General features: G+C 55.5%; 2 protein-coding genes across 2 annotated transcripts in view; one reads left to right on the plus strand and one right to left on the minus strand.

Moving 5' to 3' along the window:
• Nucleotides 1–9,053, plus strand: part of SEC14L5 (SEC14 like lipid binding 5) — a 42,645-nt gene extending 33,592 nt beyond the window's left edge. The window contains exons 13-17 of the mRNA XM_060124065.1: nt 522–656; nt 1,131–1,358; nt 2,936–3,114; nt 5,400–5,646; nt 8,704–9,053. Coding sequence (XP_059980048.1) covers nt 522–656; nt 1,131–1,358; nt 2,936–3,114; nt 5,400–5,505 — 648 coding nt within the window. The 3' untranslated portion in view covers nt 5,506–5,646; nt 8,704–9,053. The remainder of the gene's footprint in view (nt 1–521; nt 657–1,130; nt 1,359–2,935; nt 3,115–5,399; nt 5,647–8,703) is intronic.
• Nucleotides 9,054–15,670: 6,617 nt separating this feature from the next.
• Nucleotides 15,671–24,343, minus strand: NAGPA (N-acetylglucosamine-1-phosphodiester alpha-N-acetylglucosaminidase). Its single transcript, XM_060124102.1, has 11 exons — nt 24,245–24,343; nt 23,699–24,154; nt 22,561–22,700; nt 21,474–21,582; nt 20,257–20,385; nt 19,569–19,774; nt 19,417–19,464; nt 18,244–18,372; nt 17,957–18,088; nt 17,808–17,871; nt 15,671–16,401 (listed from the first exon to the last, which is right to left on the minus strand). The coding sequence occupies exons 1-11, from the start codon at nt 24,328–24,330 to the stop codon at nt 16,191–16,193; spliced, it is 1,710 nt and encodes a 569-aa protein (XP_059980085.1). The 5' UTR covers nt 24,331–24,343; the 3' UTR covers nt 15,671–16,190.
• Nucleotides 24,344–24,814: the final 471 nt, after the last annotated feature.

Raw genomic sequence — 24,814 nt, forward strand, 5'->3', positions numbered from 1 at the left:
GGAGGGTGAGATGCTAGGCAGGGGTGACCCTATCTCATGACTGTGGGAGGGCAGGCCTTTTCCTTTCTCCAACAGAAATCTCAAAGAGCAAGCTTTCACGATTTCAGGGTAAAGAATGACGTTTCCTGGGCTTCCCTGGTGGTGCAGTGGTTGAGAGTCCGCCTGCCAGTGCAGGGTACATGGGTTCGTGCCCCGGTCCGGGAAGATCCCACATGCCGCGGAGCAGCTGGGCCCGTGAGCCATGGCTGCTGAGCCTGCGCGTCCGGAGCCTGTGCTCTGCAACAGGAGAGACCACAACAGTGAGAGGCCCGTGTACCACAAAAAAACAAAAAACAAAAGACAAAAAACAAAAAACAAAAAATGACGTTTCCTAGGAATTTTGCCAAGCTTACCCAGGTCTCCCCAGTTGTCAGGATATATATGCATGTTATAAGTGTGGTTTCAGGGGTCACAGAGCACCTTTCTGTAGGTCAGCCAGGCCTGGCTGGGCCCTGACTGTCTCTGCTGTCTTTGTCCCCCAGTGTAACGTCCCTGAAGGAGGGCTGGTCCCCAAGTCCCTCTACCTGACGGAAGAGGACCAGGAGCACAAAGACCAGCTGCAGCAGTGGAGAGAGACCTACCAGTCGGCCAGCGTGCTCCGCGGGGCCCCCCATGAGGTGCCGGGGTCCCGGCCTGGGCGGGCCTGCTGGGCTGGGTGTCGTTGTAGGTCAGGGACCCCGAAGTGGAGTCTGAGTTGAGGGTTCTTGTGCCCGTGATGTGTAGAGGATGAGGGCTCAGGAGAAACCTGTAAGGAGGGCGGGGCAGAAGCTAAGCCAAGAGCCGGTTTTAGCCGCGGTCTAGCCCAGCCTGATCCGTGAGGAGAGCATGGCAGGGGGCCAGCCTCTTGTACCCTCATATCATCCAGTCACTGGCTGTGGGTCACCCTGCGGTCACCCTGCTTCAGGGTGGATCCTGCCAGGCATTTTTCAGACAGGGGTGGTTCTGTTTGTCCAGAGCAATTCTTGGACTTGGGGTCGGGGCTGAGGGAATGGAGACTGGGGTGGGCACCGACACCCCTGCAGCCGACCTCCCCACCCCGGCTCCCGCCAGGCTGGACGTTCAGACCTCACCTGTCACCTGTCCCCACGTAGGTCGCAGTGGAGATTCTGGAGAGGGAGTCAGTCATCACCTGGGACTTTGACATCCTGCAAGGGGACGTGATGTTCAGTCTGTACCACACCAAGCAGGCTCCCAAGCCGGGCCCCCGGGAGCCTGGTGCCAGGGCTGGCGGGCAGCTGACAGACAAAGGCTGGGCCCTGGGTGCAGATTACAGCCGTGTGGAGGCCCCCCTCATCTGCCGGGAAGGGGAGAGCATCCAGGTTCTGTTTCTTTCTTTTTTTTTTTTTAATTTATTTATTTTTTTGTCCATGTTGGGTCTTTGTTGCTGTGCGTGGCTTGTCTCTAGTTGCGGCGAGCGGGGGCTACTCCTTCGTTGCGGTGCGCAGGCTTCTCATTGCCGTGGCTTCTCTTGCTGCGGAGCACAGGCCCTAGAGTGCATGGGCTTCAGTAGTTGCAGTGTGCAGGCTCTAGGGCGCATGGGCTTCATTAGCTGTGGCTCGCAGGCTCTAGAGCACAGGCTCAGTAGTTGTGGCGCACGGGCTTAGTTGCTCCGAGGCATGTGGGATCTTCCTGGACCAGGGATCGAACCTGTGTCCCCTGCATTGGCAGGTGGATTCTTAACCACTGCGCCACCAGGGAAGTTCCTAGGTTCTGTTTCTTTGTTCATTTATTCATTCATCACTCAGGACTGAGTGTCCACTGTGTGCTGGGTTCTGGGGATACAGCAATGGACAAACTGGACCTGGTCTCTGGCCTCAGAGACCCTGCGGGACAGTTGGGGAGAAAGATTCTGGCAGGGCCCCATCCTCAGAATTCCGAGACTCTTGTCAAAGATGCAGGTTGTTGGGGCCCACGGCAGGAGGGCCGGCTCAGAACCTCTGGGCGTGGGGCCTGGTGTCTGTATCCCTCACCTCTCACTGTGATTCCTTATGCACAGTCACGTTTTCAGAACCCAGGCAACAGAGAAACTGTAGGTCTGGGAACAGCACTCGGACGTGTCACCAGAACGTGAGCCACCCCTGCTGACCCCCACATTCTCCATGAGGCCAGTGCTTGCAGGTCAATCATCACCGGCCTCAAACACACACGCACCCACGCACGCACTGGCGAGCAGTGCAGATCTTACTGGAGGTCTCCTAAGGGAATTGAGCAGACAGCTGTCACATCATACACCAGCACCCCCGCCCCAGGGTCCCACCGAACATCCCAGCCCTTTTTCAAAGTTGCTCTTCTTATAAGAACTAACACCCTCCTGGGCTTCCCTGGTGGCGCAGTGGTTGAGAGTCCGCCTGCCAATGCAGGGGACACAGGTTCGTGCCCCGGTCTGGGAAGATCCCACATGCTGCGGAGCGGCTGGGCCTGTGAGCCATGGCCGCTGGGCCTGCGCATCCGGAGGCTGTGCTCTGCAACGGGAGAGGCCACAGCAGTGAGAGGCCCGTGTACCGCAAAAAAAAAACAAAAAACAAAAAAAAACTAACACCCTCCTTTCTTGCTGTCCCTCTGCCCTCAACAAACTCTAAGCACATTTAAGCTCCCTTTCCAGGTCTCCTCAATTTGCAAATCCCACTCGGCAGGACAAGAGCCCAACAAAATCCAGGTGTTTAACCAAACCACACCTCTGTTGTCCTATAGCCGCACCCCCTAGGCCTTGACCCCCACCCCCCATCTCGATTAAGAGGAAGGCTCTCAGCTGCCAGGGATATGGGGTAACAGCAGAGGGGAAGCAAAGGTGGCTTTGGGACACCCCAAAAGGAAGGATTTGCTGGTGGACTGGTTTAGAAAGGTCTCCTGTTCCCTGGTGGACCAGGGCCTCAGGGGCGTGGCTGCTGTGTTTCAGGGCTCCCACGTGACCCAGTGGCCTGGCGTCTACCTGCTCCAGTGGCAAATGCACAGTGCCCCTGGCCACATGGCCTGCAGCCTCCCGGGCGTGGAGGATGTCCTGATGGCCCTGCACAGCCCTGGCCCCAGGTGCAAACTCCTCTACTACTACGAGGTGCTGGCGTCTGAGGACTTCAGGTACGAGGGGCCCCCGACTCCCCTCCAGACCAGGCCCACAGCATGCCTGAGGCCACTTCCTTCTGGGCCAGGGACACTGGATTCACCTCCTCTGCTTGCCCTCAAGCTTCTCCAGGGGTGGGGCCCTGGCATGGGTGTTGTTAAACTTGCCCGGGGCTCAGCGCCCTTTCATGAGCGATCAGATCGCTGTGCTGCTTCAGCCTCAGCTGCAGAACCCTGCCTTCAAATGAAGCCATGCACAGAAGCCTAACATGCCAGATCGATTGGTGGGGGGAGAAGGGGAGCCTGAGCCCTCCTATGTGTACCTCCCCTCACTCCTAGAATTCCATAAAACTGGGTTTGGACTGCTCTAGAACATTCTAGAATAATGCCTCACAGACAACTCTCCCCAAGTGTTGCTGTCAGAGAGACAGGGATGTGTAGTGGTTAAGACCTCCAGCACTTCCTGGTTGCTCTGTGACCTCAGGCAAGTCACTTTAGTTCTCTGAGCCCCAACTGTTAAATAGGAGCCCCTACGTCATGGGGTTGTCCTGAGGATGAGATGGTTGGGGGACGCCTGCCCTTCGCCTGGGCATACAGTAAGCACTCAATAGTGGTTTCTTCCATACCTTGTGTTTTATCTTTTAAAAACAAGTGTGATTTTGCATCCTGCTTCGTGATATATCTGTGTAGTTTCCTTCTAAAAATGATGCTTTAAATTGTTTACCGATGAGTAAATTTGAGGCTCCAAGAGGGTACTGAGTCTGCACCCATATCCAAGGCAGAGCTCCAGGGATCCTAGGGGCACATGCAGCTGGCACAGGAAATGCTGGGCCTGGGGCTTCCCTGGCAGTCCAGTGGTTAGGACTCCACGCTTTCACTGCCGAGGACGTGGGTTCAATCCTTGGTTGGGGAACTAAGATCCCACAAGCCGTAAGCACACCCCCCAAAAAAGAAAAGAAATGCTGGGCCAGCATCTTTACTCCAAAGGGAGACCCCACAGGGTATCAGAGGGTGGTGATTCCCTTTGGGAAGCAGCCTGTTTTGGCCATTGGGGCTCAATGTGGGAGAGAGAGACTGAGGTCCAGAGGCACTCAGACACACAGACACCTGCATCTGGGGGCTGCTGCCGTCGGAAGGGCAGGTGGAGGCTGAGGGGTGGGCCGGATGCTGCTTGCCAGCCTGTCTTGTCTGGTCAGTGTGGGGGAACCTTGCTGCCCTGACCTTCAACAGTGTCAGGAGAGAACCAGTTCAAGGCTGCTCTCAGTGGGCAACCGGTGGCCCTGGGGAGGCCAGACAGATAGGGTCTGCCATCATGGAGCAGGAGACCACGTATCCACACCCGAGCACCGATAGATGCCATGAAGTTATTCCAGCCTGGGGTCCTTGCTCAAGGTCACACTCCAGGAGGTGCTAGAGGCCTTAACATAGGGTGCTGTCAGAGCCCAGGACCAGGCCTGGCACAGGGTGGGCAGGGGTGCGGGGGTGTGGGGGAGGTGTCTGGGAAGTGACATTGGAGTTGAGATCTAGGCAGTGTGCACACGATCGCCTGGAGGGCTCGTCAAAATGCAGACTCTGATTGTGCAGCTCTGGGGCGGGCCGGAGAGTCTGCAGCTCTAACAAGCTCCAGGAGATGCTGGTGCTGCTGGTCCCCGGACCACACTTCGAGTAGCTGGGCCCTAAGGCTGCACTCTCCAACCCGGTAGCTCCTAGCCAAAGGTAACAATTTAAACATAGCGATTAGAACTAAATAAAATTAAAAGTTCGGTTCCTGGTCACACTAGCCACATCTAGAATGCCCAGCAGCCCCATGTGGCCAATGGCAGCCGTGTTGGATGGCGCAGATATGGGACATCTGTTATTTGTCATAGCAGAAAGGTCTCCTGGACACTGCTGCTCCGTAGTCTGGAGTGGGATTTGACTGGGCAAATTGGGCAGGAGAAAAAGGCTTCTGGCAGCAGGTGTAGACATACAAGGTCCCACGATGGGAGGCAGGTGTCAGAGGAGCTGAAAGGAGGCGGAGAGGGGAGGCTGGAGATAATGGGGTCCCCTCTGCGCCGTGCTAGGCCCCCGGGTCAGGGGAGCCCCTGAATGGTAGGTGGAAGGCTGGGCTCTTCTTGCGGGGAAGTGGGTGCAGGGAAATGGGCTGGGCTTCGTTTCTCATCACAGCTTCACTTGCTTTTCCCTCTGCACTTGCCCTCTGTGCCTGGGGCGGTTACCAGCCTTGTGGAAAGGGCCCTGGGGCCTCATTTGCACCCAGGGCTGTGTCACCACCAGAAGGCAACGTGCGTGTGCTTCCTCCCCAGGGGCTCCATGTCCAGCCTGGAATCCTGCACCAGCCGCTTCTCCCAGCTCAGCGCCACCACCTCTTCCTCCGGCCAGTCCCACAGCAGCTCCCTGGTCTCCAGATAGTCAGGACCGAGCCCTGCGGGGCAGCCTGCTTGCCTCCCACATCCACAAGTATCCACGAGGCCTGGGACCATGTGGGCTGCAGCCCTGGATCTGGACATAGCCAAAGTCGGGCTGGCTGGAGCCCTGTGGGCTCTTGAAGTGGTGAGAACAGAATCATCTCCGATGGGGCTTCACGTACGAAAAGCCACGGGGTGGGCTAACCACGTTCAGGTCTGGGGGCTCAGGGATGTCATCAGGCTCAGTGCCCCCCTGCACCCTGCCACCTCTGGCTCTGCTTCCCTGGGGTGGCCTCCTTCTCAGGGGCCTCCTAAGACTATTGGGGTTCCCCCCATAAGAAGCAGGAATGTTGGGTGTTCGCCATAGCATCTAAACCCATGGAGATGCCCTGGGTCCCAGGATATGCTGGTGAGCAGTTATTTGAGTTACAGGCCCCACTCTGTGGGGGAGCCGCCTACCCTGGACTTGAAGTTCATTTTCCCAGCACATGACTGGGCAGGCCTAACCCTGACCACCCCTGACTTGAAGACGGTGGGAAGGCCCAGGTTTTCTGCTGAGTTCCAGGCAGTGATAAAGCGGCTCTGGCTATCTTTATACTCTCTGGAGGTCCCTTTCTCTCCTGGGAATCTGTTTAATTGAAACTTTTTTGGTTGTAAGTCACCTCCCAGTGGCTTAAACAAAAAAGGGTGACCAATCATGGGTGCATGTAACTGGCCAGTGTAGGAGGACTTGCTTCAGGTAAGGCTGGATCCAGGCTCTCAATGTGTCATCAGCAGTCCCCTGTGGGGTGGGGGCTATGACTTTGTTGCAGCTGCCCTGGGGCAAATCTGACCCCCAGAACCAGCTCCAATATTGAAAGACTTTCCCCGAGTTCCTGCATGGGAGGGGTGTGGGTCTCCTTGGGGTCTGAGGACATTTCTCCTTTCATTTCCTGGGCCTGCAAAAAGGCAACAGGTCAGAGGTCACCACTGGCAGCCTGCAGTCTGATCTGGCCTGCTTTTAATTTTTTTTTTTTTTTTTGCGGTACGCGGGCCTCTCACTGTTGTGGCCTCTCCCGTTGCGGAGCACAGGCTCCGGACATGCAGGCTCAGCAGCCATGGCTCACGGGCCTAGCCGTTCCGCGGCATGTGGGATCTTCCCAGACCGGGGCACGAACCCGAGTCCTCTGCATCGGCAGGCGGACTCTCAACCACTAGCGCCACCAGGGAAGCCCCCGGCCTGCTTTTAGTGTTTTTGTTTTTTGCCTAAACAAAAGGTTTAAAAATTGGGGCATTTCACACAGAAATCAGGATTTACAGCTTCACTTAAGCATATAGGAGTGTTGGCTAAACAGAGCCACTATTGCTGTGTAAAGACAACACAGCTGCGCCCCTGGATGGGGCCACCCCAGTCCCCGCCCCTCTCTATCAACCCACCCCTAGCCCACATCACTCACTTGCATTATCTGCCTGGGAGGGACTTCACTGAAGTAGCTCCACAGTCTGGGGCGAGAGACTCAGCGTTACTCTCATCTCACAGCTTTGCTTACAGTTGGGGTTGTCTCTGGCTGACACCCAGAGTCGCTGGGCCTTGCCCTAGGGGTGAGTTCACAACCAAGGGGATGCCACCTCCATGCAAGCTCAACATGACGGGGCAAGGACCTACTTCCATGCCACCCTCAACCCCATACCTGGAGTAGAGGGAAGGAGCCGTCCTCAGAGACCCCCTTCTCCCTGCAGAGAGGGAGCCTTGCCCACCTTTAAGGTTTTCAGTTCACTTCTCAGATATAGGAACAAAATCCCAAACTCTGTATCCTGCATTAAGGTGTATGTGTACATGCATGAGGGAGAGAGAGAGGGAGGAAGATTGGAGACATTCTTAAAACTAATTGCTCCCATGTCACCAGGCGTTTATCGCTGGGAGCAATCTGCAATATTTTCAACTATCTTTAGGTGAATTTCTAGCTTGTCTCTACAGACGAGAAGCATTTTGGGGTAAGCTGCCCTGGCACTCCCCGCACACTTAGTGTCTAGGACTAGCCCCCAGTGAAGGATGGAGAAGCCTTTCCTTCACTTGAGTTTATAAGTAGCTTTTGACAAGTGGAACCTGGATCTGCTGATTCCAGAGAGGAAGGTCGGCTATCAGCTGTGCAGACTTAGCAGCAGCAGCGATAAGGAGCCTCGGCCCTCTGTTTTTGAGAGCTTGCTCTCCTCCCCACCTCAGGAAAGCCCCAGCTCAAACAGGTTTAAGCAACAAAGGGAATTCCCTGGCTCCTGTAACCGGGATGGCCGAGGGTGGTGCTTGCTTGCTTCCGGTACGACTGCATGCAGGAGCCCAGTGTCCTCAGGTTCATGTGCTGATCCTTAGCCTCACCAGGCCTCTTGGTTCTGCATCACTTTGCATGCTGGCCTGTCCTCTTGTCCACCTTCAGGGGAAGGTGGCTGCCAGCAGCCCCTAGCCTACAACCACAGGGCTCTCAATCTCTAAGCCAGAAAGAGACTCTTTCCATCTCAAATCCCAGAGAAGGCTCTGACTGGCCCTGGGCAAGTCACGTACTCACTCTTGTGGACATACTGGCCAAGAGGCTGGGGGTCCTGTGATCGACATTCCCTCCAGAAGCAAGAGTGGAGTAGGGGAGGGCCAGTCACCCAATGGACAAAGGGAGCTGGGCCACAGGAGCAGCAGGTGGCCACAGTGGCATCTGCTATTGTTCTTCTGTGCTGGAGGTCCCTGGGGCCCATGTTGGAGCATCATCAGTCAGTAGCCATTCTTCTTACCTTTGGGAGGCTTGGGGTTAAAAATCCCAGGAAGCGCTGCCGAGCTCTTGGCTTCTGAATTCCCCAGACCCCAGGGCTGGAAGCTCCTTGCCTTGGTTTCTTCCTCCATCTTGTTCATTAGCCTATTGTGGCCAGGACAGAAATGGCCCATTAGCAATAGGACCTGCCCAGGCACTGGGTTTAGGAGCCTGGGTCGTAAAATCTCGACAAAGTGGGGTTCAAGCCGCAGCCATCCTTTCACTAGCTGTGTGACCTCCAGCAGGTGACTTAACCTCTCTTTGCCTAAATATCCTCATCTGTAAACTAGGGATAGCAGAGCCTACCTCATTCACTGGGTTGTAGTGGGATGAAACAAGAGTGGCTGTGAAGTCCTCAGCCTGGCACATGGAAAGCTCTTGATAAAAGTCAGTGGTTATTCTGATTATTTAATGCTTCTCATCCAAAGACTCCAGACTTCCTGTGAGGACATCCGTCACTGTTTTACACACTGTGCATCTGGAGAAAAGTGGGAGATTGGGATACTAGTTACCTTTGACTTTCCCTTTGTAGAAACTGCTGGTGTTCTCTGGGCACATCCACTCATCTGTAAGAGCATCATTCCAAGTGGTGTTTCCCTCAACAAGCTACAGAATGTTCTCCCCACGGGTTGAGACTTTTTTTCCTACCCTGCGTCTGGAATTTCTCCCCCTGTAAAATGAACTGATCACACAGTCTGTTTCAGCCAGGAAAACACGATGTTTCTTGTTCACCGGATCGTTTGCTCCAACCAGAAGCATTAAACGTTTTAGATTTGGATATACCTCTGTTGTCTACTTCCTAGAACCCTGGAGGTTTCCCTGGATTTGTTCAAGAATTACTCAGCTGTTGCTTAAAAGACTCAAGAGCATGTTCACCCTTAAGGGGTTGCAGATTGGTTCTCGGAGGGAAGAGGGTGGCACAAAAAAATCACGTTTTTAACATGTAAAGCACAAATATAGTGTATTAGTTTCCTAGGGCTGCTGTACCAAATTACCACAAAGTTGTAGCTTAAAACAGTAGAAATTGATTCCCTCACAGTCTGGAGGGCAGAAGTCTGAGATGAAGGTGTTGGCAGGGTTGTGTTCCCTCCTAAGGCTTTAGGGGAGGCTCCTTCCTGCCTCTTGCAGCCTCTGGAGGCTCCTGGTGTTCCTTGGCTTGTGGCCACATCACTCCAGTCTCTGCCTCTGTCTTTACCTGGCCTTCACCTCTTTGTGTCTTCTCTTATATAAGGACACCCAGTCATTGGATTTAGGGCCCATTAAATCCAGGATGATTTCATCTCAAGACCCTTAACCAATTACACTGGCAAGAATGCTACTTCCATGTAAGGTCACATTCTGAGGTCCTGGGTGGACATGAATTCTGGGGCGACACTATTCAACCCACCACATATGCATACAGTGCATGAACAGACACATGTGCAGTTTTCAGTGTATTAAATGCGGGCCTCTAGGCCCCACTCATCACTGCCAACACCGAGTCTTGGGAGTGGGCTCCTGGATTCTACTTGCCAGGTATCCAGGTGAAGGTGAGGGCCCTGCTGTCCATCTTCCTGGGCTGCTCTGCCCTCTCCCCTGGGTTTTACCCAAGTCCCAGAGTTGCATCAGAGGACAGCCAAGTCCTGACATCAGGAGGGGGCGGGGGCCTGTCTGGGGTGGCCCCTGTCCTTCCTGCGAGCACCCCTGGGACACGGAGTAAGGTGTCACAGGCGTCGTGGAATTCCCTTTTTTTTTTTTTTTGCGGTACGCGGGCCTCTCACTGTCGTGGCCTCTCCCGTTGCGGAGCACAGGCTCCGGACGCGCAGGCTCAGCGGCCATGGCTCACGGGCCCAGCTGCTCCACGGCATGTGGGATCTTCCCGGACCGGGGCACGAACCCGTGTCCCCTGCATCGGCAGGCGGACTCTCAACCACTGTGCCACCAGGAAGCCCGGAATTCCCTTTTTTTTTGGCCGCAGCTGTGCAGCTTGCAGGATCTTGGCTCCCCGACCAGGGATTGAACCCAGGCCCCCGGCAGTGAAAGCGCTGAGTCCTAACCACTGGAAGGGTCCCTTGTTTTGGAGCAGGAGGCCAAGGGCTGTCGGGGGAGCAGAGGAGGTGCGGTTCCTGTGGCTGCGTTCGGCGCCCCCCCATCCCCCCCGCCCCCACCCGCCCGGAGAGGTAGCAATCAGCTGCTGCTTTTCCACTGGTTGCCCAGGAGCTGTTGGGCAGGGGCTCTCACAACAGCCAGCTGCCATGGGTGTGGCTAAGAGCTCCCTGTGGCAGGCGAGCTGGGGTCAGGTCTGAGCTGGGGTCAGGTTCCACTGCTGACGTCTGGGAGGCCCCTTGGGTTTTCGGTCCAGAGAGGGCAGAACACAACACACCCAGCCTCCCTGTGGCCCAAAGGCTTCCTCTGGGACCAATTCCTCCGAGGCCAGGGGCCTCTGCAGAGGAGGCGGGTCTCAGGGTGCAAGTAGCTCTTGTGGGAGTTTGGGCAGAGCCTGGAAGGAGCTGGAGAGAGCTGGAAGGAAAGGTGCTGGGTGGCTCTCAAACTTCTCCCCAGCCCATTTCCCCTCCCCTCCCTTCAGCACCCACCAAGGCACTGCTGAGAAATGCGGGTCCCCAAAAGGCACAATTTGAAACCCCTGACCTAATAGTCCTGGAGCCAGGACACAGATCCTTCGAGAATCCCATGAAAGCTGTGGCATCACACTTGAATCCCGTTTCCATTTCAGGGCCCCTGAGCCCACCCGTTGACCCCAGGATTGGAATCTTTTTCTGGGGTCTTTCCAGATACTAAAACTAAATAAGGAGCAGCCCAGCAGCTGAGACACATGTCACCATGGCAACTGCCCAACACACAGAACTCTTGGGGTTCCAAGTCAGGCCCCCAGGACTTCTAGTACCCATTCTGTGCCCGGGAGTCTTCCATCACTCCCATGGGGTGGGGAGGGAACACTTGCACAGCCATAAGTAGCCCATGTTAACCCCGACCAGCAGTACCGATGACTTAGGCTCCTGTATATTCGTGTCACAGGTGTTCCCCCAACACCACAGGTAGGTACTGGAATCTCAGACACTATCTTGCCTCCTGCTCCATGTCCTATCTAAGCTCTGCAAATTCCCAACTCCAAAATGTCATGAGTTTCAGATTCTTGGGGTTGCAAGAGACCCCAAAATCCAACACAAACTCTCTCAAGCAAAATGGGGATTTACTGGTCCATGTAATTGGGAAGTCCAAGAATGCTTCAGGTATAGCTGGATCCAGGGGATCAAATATCCCCCTTTCTTGGTTGGGTTCTTCTCCATATTGGCATCACTCTCCTCCATGTGGCCCACACCCTGGATGCTGGACAATCCTGGCAGAGTTTCTCACCCCCACTTCCAGCAGAAGTTCCAGGGTGGGCTCTGACTGGCCGATTGGGACAGATGCCTATCTCTGAACCATCCACTGAGACCACCTGGGACTTGGAGGGAGGTGACAGTGCCAGCCAAACCACAAGGATGGAGACTGGGGGAGAGGTATTACCTAAAGGCAACGTGAGGGAGGCTCTCGGCTGTGGCTCTCGATGCCCTGCCCACCTTCCCTGGGCAGAGGACATCTGGATATATGAACCTGCAACCCTCTCTCTGATGGCTACCTCTTGTGGCTGGAGCATCACCCCGTCCCTGAGAAGGGCAGACTGGCAGTGCCAGGGAGTTAACCCCCAGGAGAGTTCTCAACCTGATGAATGAACGTAAGCTGATAAACACCCTCAGCTCCCTGTGAGCAAGTGGCCAACTCCGAGGTGTTCTCTCCAACCCCCCGAGGTCCCAGGGGTTGAGCCTGGCCGCCCACAGTGGGAGCTGCTCACTCAGGCACCGTGTACGGGCTGCCTTCCCTTCCCAGACTCACTTTTCTGTCCCCCAGCAGGGCTTTCTGGGGTCGCCTCCCAAATAAACTACTTGCCCTCACATCCTAGTGTCAGGTTCTGCTGCCAGGGGACCCAGCCTAAGAAGGGAAGTTACTGAAGGAAGAGAGACTGGATGCTGGGCAGAGATAGATATCAGTGGGTCTTCCCCGGTGGTCCAGTGGTTAGGACTCAGCGCTTTCACTGCTGTGGCCTGGGTTCAATCCCTGGTCGGGGAACTAAGATCCTGCAAGCTGCACAGCCTGGCCCCCAAAACACAAAAAAAATTAAAATAAGTAAAATAAAAAAAGATAGATACCTGCTTGTGACAAATTTTTTAAAAATCCATGGGCCACAGGGAGGGCGAATGTGTGCAGGACTCCCATGGCTCAGAGTGTCCTAGGGACCCTCAGGCACGCCACGATGGACCCTCCCCAGGTACTGCTGTGCTCCCTCTGGCCTGGAGTCCACTAGGCCTGTGCCCAGCACTGTAACTCTCCAGCCAGCTGCCAGCACAGTTGAGAACAAAGATGCCCTCAGTGGACGTCAGACCCTTCAAGACCAGGGTTTCCACAGCTTGTTGCCTCAGGATCCCCGGGGGTGCTCCCTGTAGATTCCTTGACCCCCCCCCCCAACTCCCGCCCCTGAGATTCTGATTCAGTGGGTCATTCTGGGGGAATACATTCAGACCTGCAGCCAGGCTTGGGAGCTGTCTTAAGAATATGCCAAATTGGGCTTCCCTGGTGGCGCAGTGGTTGAGAGTCTGCCTGCCGATGCAGGGGACACGGGTTCGTGCCCCGGTCCGGGAAGATCCCATATGCCACGGAGCGGCTGGGCCCGTGAGCCATGGCCGCTGAGCCTGCGCGTCCGGAGCTTGTGCTCCGCAACGGGAGAGGCCACAACAGTGAGAGGCCCGCGTACCGCAAAAAAAACAAAAAACAAAACAAAACAAACAAAAATATGCCAAATCGATTCTAAGGTGCCTGGGAACTTGTCCGAGCTCTTGAAACTATTTCCTACCCTTGAACGCTGGCGGCAAAACATCAAAGCAGCCCAGGGGTTCATTAAAAGAAAGCAAAATATGGGACTTCTGTGGCAGCCCAGTGGTTAGGAGTCTGCGCTGCCACTGCAGTGGGCATAAGTTCAACCCCTGGTCAGGGAACTAAGATCCTGCATGCCACACGGCGTGGCCAAAAAATAAGTAAATAAAAGCAAAATACAAAACTAAACTTCCAGGTGGAGATGAAACACAAGGTCCCTGGAGGAACACGTGAACTTGGTTGTTTATATTTCTGGAAGGAGGAATAAAAACCTGCTCCTGGATCTTTGGACAAGTGGCGGTCAAGTTCCTGGACATGCTGTGAAAACCACTCCCCTCTTTCCTCCAACCTGGTCACAAACTCAGGATGGGGGCTGAGTGAGAAGGGAGAACTTTTGGTGGCTTGGTGGTGGGTATTGTGGGCTGTGGGCTGATGGGTCCACTAGGTGCTTGATGAGATGTGCCCCAGGACACCGACAGACCCTGGCCTGTGGCACCTACTGTAGGACCCAAACATCCTGTTCCCTGTAGGGAATGTTGCAGGCTGGCACGGCAGCTCTCCACACCCTGTCTCCAGGAGACAAAGACATACAGACCCACAGATGCATCCCTGCAGGAACTTGGAGGCTGGGAGCTGGCCTGTGATATTTCACTTCTCTGAACCGAATACTTCCTTTCTAAAGTGAAATTAGACCCGTGTTACAGTAGCTCAGCTGCAGTGATGGGTTCAGTCAGCCTCCTGCATTCATGTTCCTTTGCAGCTCTTCATCAAGGGGTGAAGCTTCAAGAGGCTTCGCATCTCTCCCTGGATCCCCATCTCCACATTCATCCCAAGCCTGAGCCAGCCCCCTGGAGGCTGACACCACGCGGGCCAGAGCTATGTCCTCAGCTGTAGCCACCCCAGACCAGGCCCCAGCTGGCCCATTAGCTGATGGCAGGCACGTAAGTGAGCCCAGCTGGACTCACTGATCCTAGCCCAGATCAACAGAATCACCCAGCTGACCTTAGAAGCACAAGAAACAATTACTTTTCATGAGAAGCAATGACTGGTTGTTTAAAGCCACCAGTTTTGGGCTTGTTTTCTGCACAGCACTAGGTAACCGCTACAGTTACAGTCCAAGATCTAGGTGTTGGCAGATTCCATTCTTGGTGAGGGTCTTCTTCCTGGCTTGTAGACGGCCATCCTCTCACCGTGTTCTCACAGCCTTGTCCTTTTGTGTGCACGTGGAGATGGTGCTCTCCTGTCTCCTCCACTTCTTATAAGGGCACCACCCTCATGACCTCATCTAAGCCTAATTTAATTAAACCAAAGGCCCCACCTCCAAATACCATCACATTGGGAGTTAGGGCTTCAACATACAAACCTTGGGGGGACGCAAACATTCAGTCCATCACATGCCTGGATCTATTTGAGGACCTGCTGGAAACAGCAGCACCTCCCCCACCTCCCCTCCCCCAAAAGCTGCTAAGCACACAGTGTGATATTATATTCACGGGGCAGGGTGTCGCCAGGCACTTCCTAAAGACCCTTCGAGGCCACAAGTTACAAACTCTAATACTCGCTGGGATGCAGGTCACAGGTGAGGGAAGCCAGCTGCTGGGACTGTTATGAGCTGGAGAGGACAGATCCAGACGGCACCAGCCAATCTCAGCTCGGACAAGTCATTGCCTCCTTGCTGCGGCAGGAGGGCATCAGCTGGGGCTTCGAGTTCTTTCTTTTAAAGAGAAACCAGAGGACTTCCCTCGTGGTGCAGGGGTTAAGAATCCGCCTGCCAATGCAGGGGACATGGGTTTGAGCCCTGGTCTGGGCAGATCCCACATGCTGCAGAGCAAATAAGCCCATGCGCCGTAACTACTGAGCCTGCGCTCTAGAGCCCGCAAGCCACAACTACTGAAGCCCATGTGCCTAGAACCCATGCTCCGCAACAAGAGAAGCCACTGCAGTGAGAAGCCCGTGCACCACAACAAAGCGCAGCACCCGCTTGCCACAACAAGAGAAAGCCTGTGCGCAGCAACGAAGACCCAATGCTGCCAAAAATAAATAAATTTATATATATATAAAAAAAGACAGAAACCAGAAAACTGGAGTTAACCTCTTGACTGTTAAGCGTTGGTAACTAATTTAAATTCTACTAAAACATGGTGCGGACTAAACTTTCCTCTTTCAAAGTGTGGTCCAGACACCTGCAGCTATCACCTGGGAGCTCAGTGAGACCTGCAGACTCCGAGGCTCCAGCCCAGGCCAGAATCTGCATTTTTAGCAAGCTCTTCCAGGTAATTCGAGTACACTTTTAAGTGAGAACCCCTGGATTAAACAAAATAGATAAGGGAGCTGGACATGCCCCTGATTCAGGTTAAGCAGCCCCACCTGTCAAAATCTAGGGGTCCCTCAATTCCACGATTCCGCATTCAGATGCCGCTCCAGGGGTCCTTTTATTATATCAATTTATTCAAGTGGTAGAAAAACCCTTCTGGCGGCAGGACAAAATAGAGAGCCTGTAAACATGATTTCACCCCTCTTCCCTTTAGGGAGCTTCCCGTGACGGGAAATAGAATTCTAGTTGGCAAGTTCGGTGATGAGGTCTGTAAAAAAGGGTCCCTCGATGTGGCCATAGTCTCTTCACCCCATCCGAGGGGGGCTGGCTGGACCCTGCCACTTGGCCACAGTTCGGTCATCATGAGTTCCACTGGCAGCGCCCCTGCCCCAGGAGGCTGGAGGCTCTTTGGCAGCAGCGGGGCAGGCCCTTGGGGGACAGGCCTCGTGAGCGGCAGGCACAGGCAGGCGGGGAAGGAGGCAGCGTCTCTTCAGGGCGCACTGTATCGCTAGGGTTGCACGTGCCACGGCAGGCGGCCAGGTGAGGGGCTGAGGCACAGGTACTGTCAGAAGCCTGGCTTGGCACGTGGGTCGAGACCACCCAGATGGTCAGTGGCCTTGGAATTTCCCCTGCAGAAGCCAGAGCTCATGGCAACGAGCCTCCAGAACAGGTCATGACGGGCAGCTGGAGGCTTCAGTCCTTGAAGGGGTTACAGGTGTCACCCGGTTGCTCCTTCTCAGCAGCCAGGAGCTCCCCGTTCATCTCTTGCAGTGGGTGGTAGACGTAGGCCCCATCCAGGTGCCGGCTCCTCGCTGCCCTTGACCCGAGGAACAAGGACACGTTTGCCACCGTGCTGATCACCAGAAGGAAAACCAGGGCCAAGGTGATGGCCAGCCAGGTGGTCCTGGGGGCAGGAGAGAAACCCCGAACGGGGACACTGTTGGGCGCTTCGGGCTGGGGGTGTGCTGGAGGGGCTCCCTCCCTCCCCTCACTTGGCTCCTCCTCCCAGAACAGGGGCACAGGGTCGGGGGCCTCCAGGGACCGCACACTGTCGAGGAACAAATGGGCCTGGTGGGGTGGAGGGCACACTCCACGCGTGTTCGGGAGCAGCGGGGACAGTTGTTATGTGGGACTAAGGCCGGTGCGGCCACATCTCCTGATATTTCAAGAGCAGCCGTGGGAAAAAAAAAGATTTTTACATGAACGTTACTGAGTTTCAGATGTTGCTAATAAGTGTACATATCAATGGGTACAGGCCACATGTAATAGAGCTGGGGACCTAATCTGCCCCGGGAAGCAGCAGTTTGCATTCTGTGCTTCCGGGGATGTTGACAACAGAGGCTGGGTTCTCTCCAGGGTCCTCAAAGCACACAGAGCAGGGAGGACCCACACCCCTTCCTCCAAGGCAGGGAGCTGGCGGGGATGGGTGGGGTCCTTCAATGATCTTTTTTCCTTCACGTGAGTCTTTGTCTGAAGCTCTCAATGCAAAAGCAGACTGCTCGGGCAGCAGGGCCTGCAGCTGTGCCCCTCAGCACCCCATGGCACCCCTTTCCTCACTGCAGGTCTCACACCTGAGGAGGCTGAGCTTGGGGTGCAGGGCTCCCGGGAACCACTGTCCCTGCTCCGCTGCAATTCCCAGCACACTTCCAGGATTTTCCTCCAGGCCCCACCCGACTCAGGGTCAGGACCTCCAGGAGGGATCTGGGATCTGCGTTTGTGATGAGCTCCCAGGTGCTGCCTCCAGGACAAGGCCAAGGGGCTTTTCGTTCACACCTACGCCTGCTTCCCACTTTGAGGGGACGGGGCTGGGCCGGGCACCCAGGGGGGCTATGGGACATGAGAACCATGAGAAGAGAGGTTCTCCAAGTGGGGCTCCCAGACCGACAGCATTGGTTCTTGAACCCAGCTCTCTCTTTTAACACACTCCCCTGGAGGTCAAGTTGAAGATCCCCTGCACTAGAAAATAAAGACCCAACACGAGGGGTGAACACCCCCAGGTGTCAGAGAAATGACGTGAACTGCTCAGGGCTTCATGCTTCTTGCACCGGAAGCTGAGAAAAAAAGCCCACACCCTGGCCCCTAGATTCCACTGGGGCAGTGGCCAGGGTCCTTCTCAGCATCTCCCTGGACAGCACAGGTGGCTGCGAGCATCACCTAGGACTCTCCCTGTGCTTATGTCAGAGAATTGTCATCTGGTGCCCAGCTGCCACTTCCTAGCCCTGCCCAGACCCTGAGCGGAGGCCACGCCTCAAAGGCAGAGGGAGGGGGGATTCCTTCCACCCCTGCACCAGTTCCCAGCAAAGTACCTACCTGGTGAAAAGGGAGAGTTCTCCTGCCCGCAGGGTGTCCTCGGGTAGCGGGAGACACTGCTTCACTGCAAGATGCCAGGGAGAGGCTGAAGGTTGGGAGAGGAGGGGTCTGCCCCCTGCTGTCCCCCGGGAGCCTGGGAGGGGCCGTACCTCGGGAGAGGATGCTATTCAAGGTGCGTGACCAGGCGAGGCTGCAGTTGCCGGTCTGGGGGTCGCAGGGACACTGGTGCTCACACTTGCAAGGGCTCTGGCAGTCTGGCCCGTACCAGCCGAGGGGACACTCTGCAGGGAGGAGCCAGGAGGACAGAGGTGGAGGCGTCAGTGGCAGGGCCTCTCTCTGCACTGCCGGGATGGGCCCAGTGGTGTGCTGAGCTGATGCAGAAGCATCCCCTGGGCGGGGCTCCCTCGTGGCTGAGTCAGGGGCCCTTCCAGCTTACCCTGCATACAGATGTCTCCAGTGAAGCCAGGGGGACAGGCGCAGGTCCCCCGAACTGGGTCACAGGTGGCTCCATTATGACACTGACACTTCTTGGCACAGTCCTCCCCAAAGGAGCCGCTGGTGCACGCTGGGATGAGGGAAGCAGGGCCTTTGCAAAATCTGGTCCTGCCCCGCAACCCCACCCCAGGCTGGGGCCAACAGGATTGCAAACGCAACTCTCTCGCCCCAAGTGGCCCTGTAGGTTCACATGTTCTCCCAACAGATAGTTCTGGAGAAGTTGGTATGCGGCAGGCCCCGAGGCTGTGATCTCATTGAGGGCAGGCAGCCAGCAAGCCAGAAAGCAGGTGTCAAAGGACAAGGGAGGACACACGCTGGAGGGACGGGACCGATTGTGGCAGCAGCAAAGCACTGAGGAGGTGGGATGGGGAGGCCTCTGAGGACCTGACATTGAGGCTTGGAGAGCAGGGCGTGGCTGGAGCCCCCAGGGCCTGGCAGGTCATGCTGAGGAGTTCAACTTTTTCACTCAGAGCCAAAGAAAGCCACTAAGGATTTAAGCTATGGAGGGTTATGAGTGCGTTGAGCTGTGTCCTCCCAAAGATATGTTCTAATCCCCAGAACCTGTGAATGTGAACTTATTTGGAAATAGGGTCTTTGCAGATGCAATTAAGTTAAGGATCTTGGAATGAAAACATCCTGCACTTAAGGTGGACCCAAGTCCAGTGGCCTGAGGTCCTTGTAAGAGGACAGAGCGGGAGACTGGAGACAGACAGGGGAGAAGGCTGTGCCTGTGAAGTCGGAGGCTGAGATGGGGTGATGCAGCCACCAGCCCAGGAATGCATGGGACCCCCAGAAGCTGGAAGAGGCAGGAAGGACCCTCCCCCAGACCTTTCAGAGCCAGTGCAGCCCTACTGACCCCTTGATTATGGAGTTCTAGCCTCCAGAACTGTGAGAGAATAAAGTAATGTTTTAAGCCTGAGTTGGTGGAACCTGTTGCAGCAGCCCCAGGACACTAATACAGTGATTTACACGTGAGGCAAAAGCATGAGACAAGAGGCAAGCGACTTGCAGACCAGGAGGCAGGGATAAAGGCAGCTGAGGCTCGCAGCTGCCAGGCTCACCCTCTCCCGTGTGCCCAGGGGGCTGGGGAGGAGGCTGGCCTGGTGGCTTTTACCTTCACTGCAGTTGGACCCTGTCCATCCAGCTTCGCAGCGGCAGCCGGCTGCCAAGACAAGACCGAGAAGGTCAGGTGAGGGCCCAGGCAGGGCTGGGGCAGTGAGAGCGGGGAGCCCGGGATGGAGCTGCCTCCCAAAGAGTCCCACTCACTCTCCGTGCAGAGCCCATGCTGGCTGCAGTTGGTGGGGCCACAGTCCAGCTCGCTGCAGGCGGCGCCCCGCCAGAAGCGCCCCGTACACTGGCAGCGCCCCTCCACGCAAGTCCCGTGGCCGTTGCAGTCAGACGGCTGGCAGCGGGGCTCGTGCACACACACCACGGTGGACACGTGGCGAGGACAGCGCCACATGTTGTCCTGGCTGCAGAAGAAACAGGAGTGTAAAGAGAGGCTGAAGTGCTGGCCACCCCAGCAAACCCTCAAACCCCCCCACTGCAGCCCCTGAGGGCTGCCTTTCCCTGCCTCTCTTCATTGTCCCTTCTCCAGCCTTTTACAGGTTCTTCCCACCCCCAACAATCCCTTCCACCCCAGGGCCTTTGCACATGCTCTTCTATGCCCAGCAGGCTCTCCCATGCCCACCTAGCCCCTCATCCTCCAGATCTCAGCTCATGCTTCACTATCCTCAGGTCTTTCCTGACCAATCACCCCCTTCCATCGGCCTGGGCAGTGCTGGTACGCTACATATACTTCCTGTAAGCAGCGAGAGGCAGGGGTCTTGGCTCCTCCTGCTCTCTGCTGAATCCCCAGAGCCGGGCACAGAGTAGGTACTCAATATTTGTTGAATGAGACAGTCGGGGACAAGCTTGGCTTTGGACCTCAACAAGGGGGCTCTGGTATGCTTACCAGTGATCGGATGGGTAACTGGCCAAGGTCCCGTTGAGCACGAAGGTGGCAGAGCCCCCTCCGTCCAGGTTGATGGCATTTACCACGTTCTGTTTCAGCAGGAACTCCGCCATCTCCCACAGGTTAATGCTGTGGCACAAGACCAGTGCTGCTGACCTTGCCACAGCCGTTTCTGGGTTAATGCATCTTACTTTCCACAGTGGACAGTATCACACACCCACTATGGCAGGCAAATTTCTAAGTGCCCCCCAAAAGGTGTCCTGTCCCAATCCCGGGAAGCTATGACTATAACAAGAGATCGCTCTCCCGATCATGTTATGATACATGGCACAGCTGTCTGCAAATGGGCACACTGTCCTGGATTATCTGGGTGGCCCCGATGGAATCACAGGAGCCCTTAAAAGCAGAGAGCTTTCTATGGCTGAGGCAGAAGAGGAAGTGAGAGAGATTGGAAATACAAGGGGATTAGATGGATTTGACACACCTTTGCAGCTTGAAGATATACAAGAGGAGGGTATATACATAAGGGGGAACGTGGGCGGCCTCATGAGTGGAGAGGCCCCCAGCCAGCAATGACACAAAGACCTCAACTCAGTCCTACAACTCCAAGGAACTGTATTCTGCCAACAACCTGAAGAAGCTGGGAAGAGGATTCTTCCCCAGAAGCTCCAGATAAGCACCCTGCCTGGCCAACAGCTGGGTTTTGTCTGTGGGACATCCTGAACAGAGAACTCAGCTGGGCCCCCCCACCCACTGACTCCTGACCTACAGAGCTTTGATCTGACCAATCAGTGCTGCCTGTGCTAATTTGTTACACAGCAACAGCAGACTGGCACACTCACTTTACAGAGGAGGAAACAGCAGCTCAGAGAGGTCAAATGACTTGTCTATGGCCACAGAGCCAGCAGATGGCCAAGCTAGGATTGGAACCGAGGTCTACTCCCAGCTAACTTTGTGATAATTTCCTTTCACCCCAATCAGAGCTCAGGAGAGATGAGGCCCTAAGTTGGCGAGACTGAGAGCAAGTGTGTGGAAGATGATGAGTTCTTGGAAGTGGGACAGATCTAGGGACCCTCTGCCTGTGGGAAGACAGGGAACAGATGGCTGTGAACATCCCCAGGGAACAGCTGGAGGTCAGAAGGGCAGCTGTTGGTGGGCTGGAGTTCCTCAGAGCAGGACTCAGCCCAGGCCTAGAGGCCCTGGCTCACGGCACTCACCCCCGCTGCTCCGTCTGCCCGTCCACGTGGAAGAGCACCAGCTGCCCCTCCCGGTCGTGGCCCACAGCTGTCCTAGCTGACATCACGTTCACAAATTTGCTGAAGGAACCTGAAGGAGAGGCAGCCTGGCTGATCACCTGGCCCTTCGGGAGGCCTACTAAGCTCTGCCTGCCACTTCCTGCCAGTCACTCTCCACAGAGACATCACTCTCCACCTCCAGGTCTATGCATGCAACATCTCTCTTCCCGTGCCCCGCCCCAGTCGGTCTCCGCAGAGTAGCCAAAGGGCTGTTCTTCAATGTAAATCAAGATCAAACTCCAGGTGAAAATGCTCCAACGGCCTCCACTGTCCTTAGAACAAAATCCAAATGCCTTACCAAGGCCTGGCATGACCTCCTTAGCCTGCTTCTTCTACCTCATCTCCTGGAGGCCCACGCCTCTGAACACCCTGCAGCCACTTTCTACTTATGGCTGGACTGCACTTCTCCCCAGCTCTTCCCATGGCTTGCGCCTTCTGATCTAAGTCACCTCCTCCATGAGGCCTTCCCTGACTGCACAGTCTAAAACAGCCCATTTCCACATCAGGGCCATGGGGAACCTTCCCTGTCCCAGTATTGCATATCCCAGTGGTTCTCAAAATTGAATGTCAATCAGAATCACACAGGGCTCCTTAGAACACACACTCTTGGGCCTCAGCCCCAGGGATTCTGATTCTGTAGCACTGAGGCACAGGGGTAGGGGCTGAAGTTCTGCATTTGTAACAGGCTCCTCGGTGATGCTGATGCTGCTGGTCCACAAACATTTTAGGAACACTTCTCTATTCTCTTGTCCATAGCTCCTTTCCTCCAACTTTTTCTTTCTTAGCACTTACCACTTCTTTCCAGTATACTTAATATCTATTTCATTTCTTATATAGTCCACAATGCAGGGATCTTATCTGCTTTAATCCCCACTGATCCCCAATACCTAGAATAGTAATTGTTGAAAGACTTCCCCCACCACCCCACTGATCCTGGTTTTCAAGAGGCTTGTTGCCAACACCCCCACTCATCACCCACATCTCATCATACTCATTGCCCTTCCCCCACCTGTCTCCTGTGTCTCATCGCACTCAGCCGCCTGACTCTCGTTTATGTAGATGCTTCCGTTGCGAATCAGCCACACGACCCCACTCAGCAGCTGCACAAACGGATTCTCAGTGTCCAGCACCTCCTCTTCAGACAGGTACCTGGACACAGGGAAGGCATGAGATTCAGTCAACAGCAGTGGCAGCTGCAGGTAGTGCCCTCCCCCCACACACACTACCCCCGCCCGCCCCACCACCTGGCTACTTGATTCCTCCTCATGCCCAGGAACCTGCCTGGTCCTGGAAGCAATCTTTGCAAACAGTCTAGGCATCCCAATCTACACTTCATTTAACAGAAACAACCATCCCCAACAGATCACAAGTCCACCTATGGCCCTTAATCTCTCAGGCCGTCACCCCAGCCAAACTACCATCTGATGCCTGCAACAGCCTCTTAATTGGCCTCCTTGCTCCTACTACGGCCCAACCAGCCTAGTATCCAGCAGGGTCAGAGCAAGCTTTAAAATGACCAAAGTCAAAATAAATAAATAAATGACCAAAGTCGGTCCTATCCTCCTCTGATATTTTGCTCCTTCCTTCAGTCCCTCACACACACCAAGCCCCTCTGCACCTCTGAGCCTTAGTGCTTGCTGTTCCTTCTGACTGCAATGCTCTTCCTCCAGTTCTGACTCTGGCTGACTTGTGATTAATTTTCATGTCTCAACTCAAAGGTCACCTCCTCAGACAAGTCTTTCCTTATCACCTTCCCGAAACTCAACACTCTATTTACAATCTGTTCAACGTTTCACTGCACATATACAATTTGAATTAACTTAATTATCTCCCTGGGTTTTGTTTATTTTTCCTAGTAATGGGGTGGGGGGGGGTAGTGTCCTTTTCTGAAGGCAAAGGCTGTGCTTTTTCACAGCTATATCCTCAGTACGCAGCACATTTACCGACCCAAAGCAAGCGCTACACGATACTGGAAAATGAATAAACTCTACAAGGAAGGCATTACTTTCCCCATCCTGAAGATGAGAAAACGGAGGCTCAGTTTGGTTAGGGGACTTGAACACGGCGGCACGGCTACACCTCAACTCTCAGGCCCTCTGCTCTAGAATCTAGGGCCTAGACAGTCACGGGACTCCCTGCCTCCTCACCCGGTGACCAGGGTCCCGTCGCGGCGGATCCCGAACTGCGCGTTCTGCAGCCCCCCGGCGCTGCTCACCCGCCGCCCGTCGCTCACAACGTTCCCCAGGCACTCGCCCGTATCCATGCGGAAGAAGCCGCCATTCTGGGCGACGCTGCAGCCGGCCGCCCGCGCCGTCTCCTCCACGGTGGCGCGGCGCCTTGAAGCGCAGCCGCCGGGCCCGCCGGGCTCCAGCACCGAGAAGGTGCGCAGGGGCTCGGCGGCCCGCGTCAGGTGGCCGGCCACCGCGCGGTCTGCGAAGTGCGAGACGAAGATGCGTACGTTGGGGCCGCGGGCACCGGGGTTTGAGGGGAACGGCGGCCACCTCTCGTGCTCGCGGCTGCCGGCGCGCACCCTTGTGCAGTCCCGGGCAGAGCGCGCCCGCGTGCGGGAGTAAGGCAGCAGCAAGTCATCGTCGCGGGAGGCCCTGCTGGGATGGGGCAGACCTGAGCTCGGAGTGCTGTGCCCGGGTCTGGGGGACCCCCCAACGAGGCTTGACCCAGGCAGCTGTACTCACCCCGAGCCAAGGTCGCCGGACACCTCACCGAGGAAGCCGCGCAGTGAAATGAAGAGGAGAAGGCAGCGACCCATGGAGGCCGCCATGTTGGACTCGGGCCTCCGGTCACGTGGGCCCACCCCACATGACTCAGGACTTCTGGTGGCAGCTTTTAGCTCTGAATTGCTTATACTTTTATGGATATCCCAAAATCTCTTCCTGTAATTTACTGTGTTATTTTAGAAGGGGCGGACGCTGGGGCGGCGGGAAGTTTTCACGTTGATGTAATTTGAAGTCTATGGAAAGTTAAAAAAAAGTAGTATAAAGAATTCTCTTATACTTTTTACTTATCTTTACCAATTGTTAACGTTTGCGCTTTATTCATAGACTTTTTTTTTTTAATTTTTTTGGTACGTGGGCCTGTCACTGTTGTGGCCTCTCCCGTTGCGGAGCACAGGCTCCGGACGCGCAGGCTCAGCCGCCATGGCGCACGGGCCCAGCCGCTCCGCGGCATGTGGGATCTTCCCAGACCGGGGCACGAACCCGTGTCCCCTGCATCGGCAGGCGGACTCTCAACCACTGCGCCATCAG

Source organism: Lagenorhynchus albirostris, chromosome 15 (assembly GCF_949774975.1).
Source record: "Lagenorhynchus albirostris chromosome 15, mLagAlb1.1, whole genome shotgun sequence".
Taxonomy (NCBI): domain Eukaryota; kingdom Metazoa; phylum Chordata; class Mammalia; order Artiodactyla; family Delphinidae; genus Lagenorhynchus; species Lagenorhynchus albirostris.

Bases quoted from the DNA above. Each gene is read 5' to 3' on its own strand.
- NAGPA (XM_060124102.1), bottom strand. From the start codon at position 24,330: ATGGCGGCCTCCATGGGTCGCTGCCTTCTCCTCTTCATTTCACTGCGC. The intron at 24,155-24,244 runs GTGAGTACAGCT...CCATCCCAGCAG, and splicing joins TCCGGCGACCTTGGCTCGGG to GGCCTCCCGCGACGATGACT. The intron at 18,373-19,416 runs GTAAAAGCCACC...CCCTCATCCCAG, and splicing joins AGGGTCCAACTGCAGTGAAG to CGTGCACCAGCGGCTCCTTT.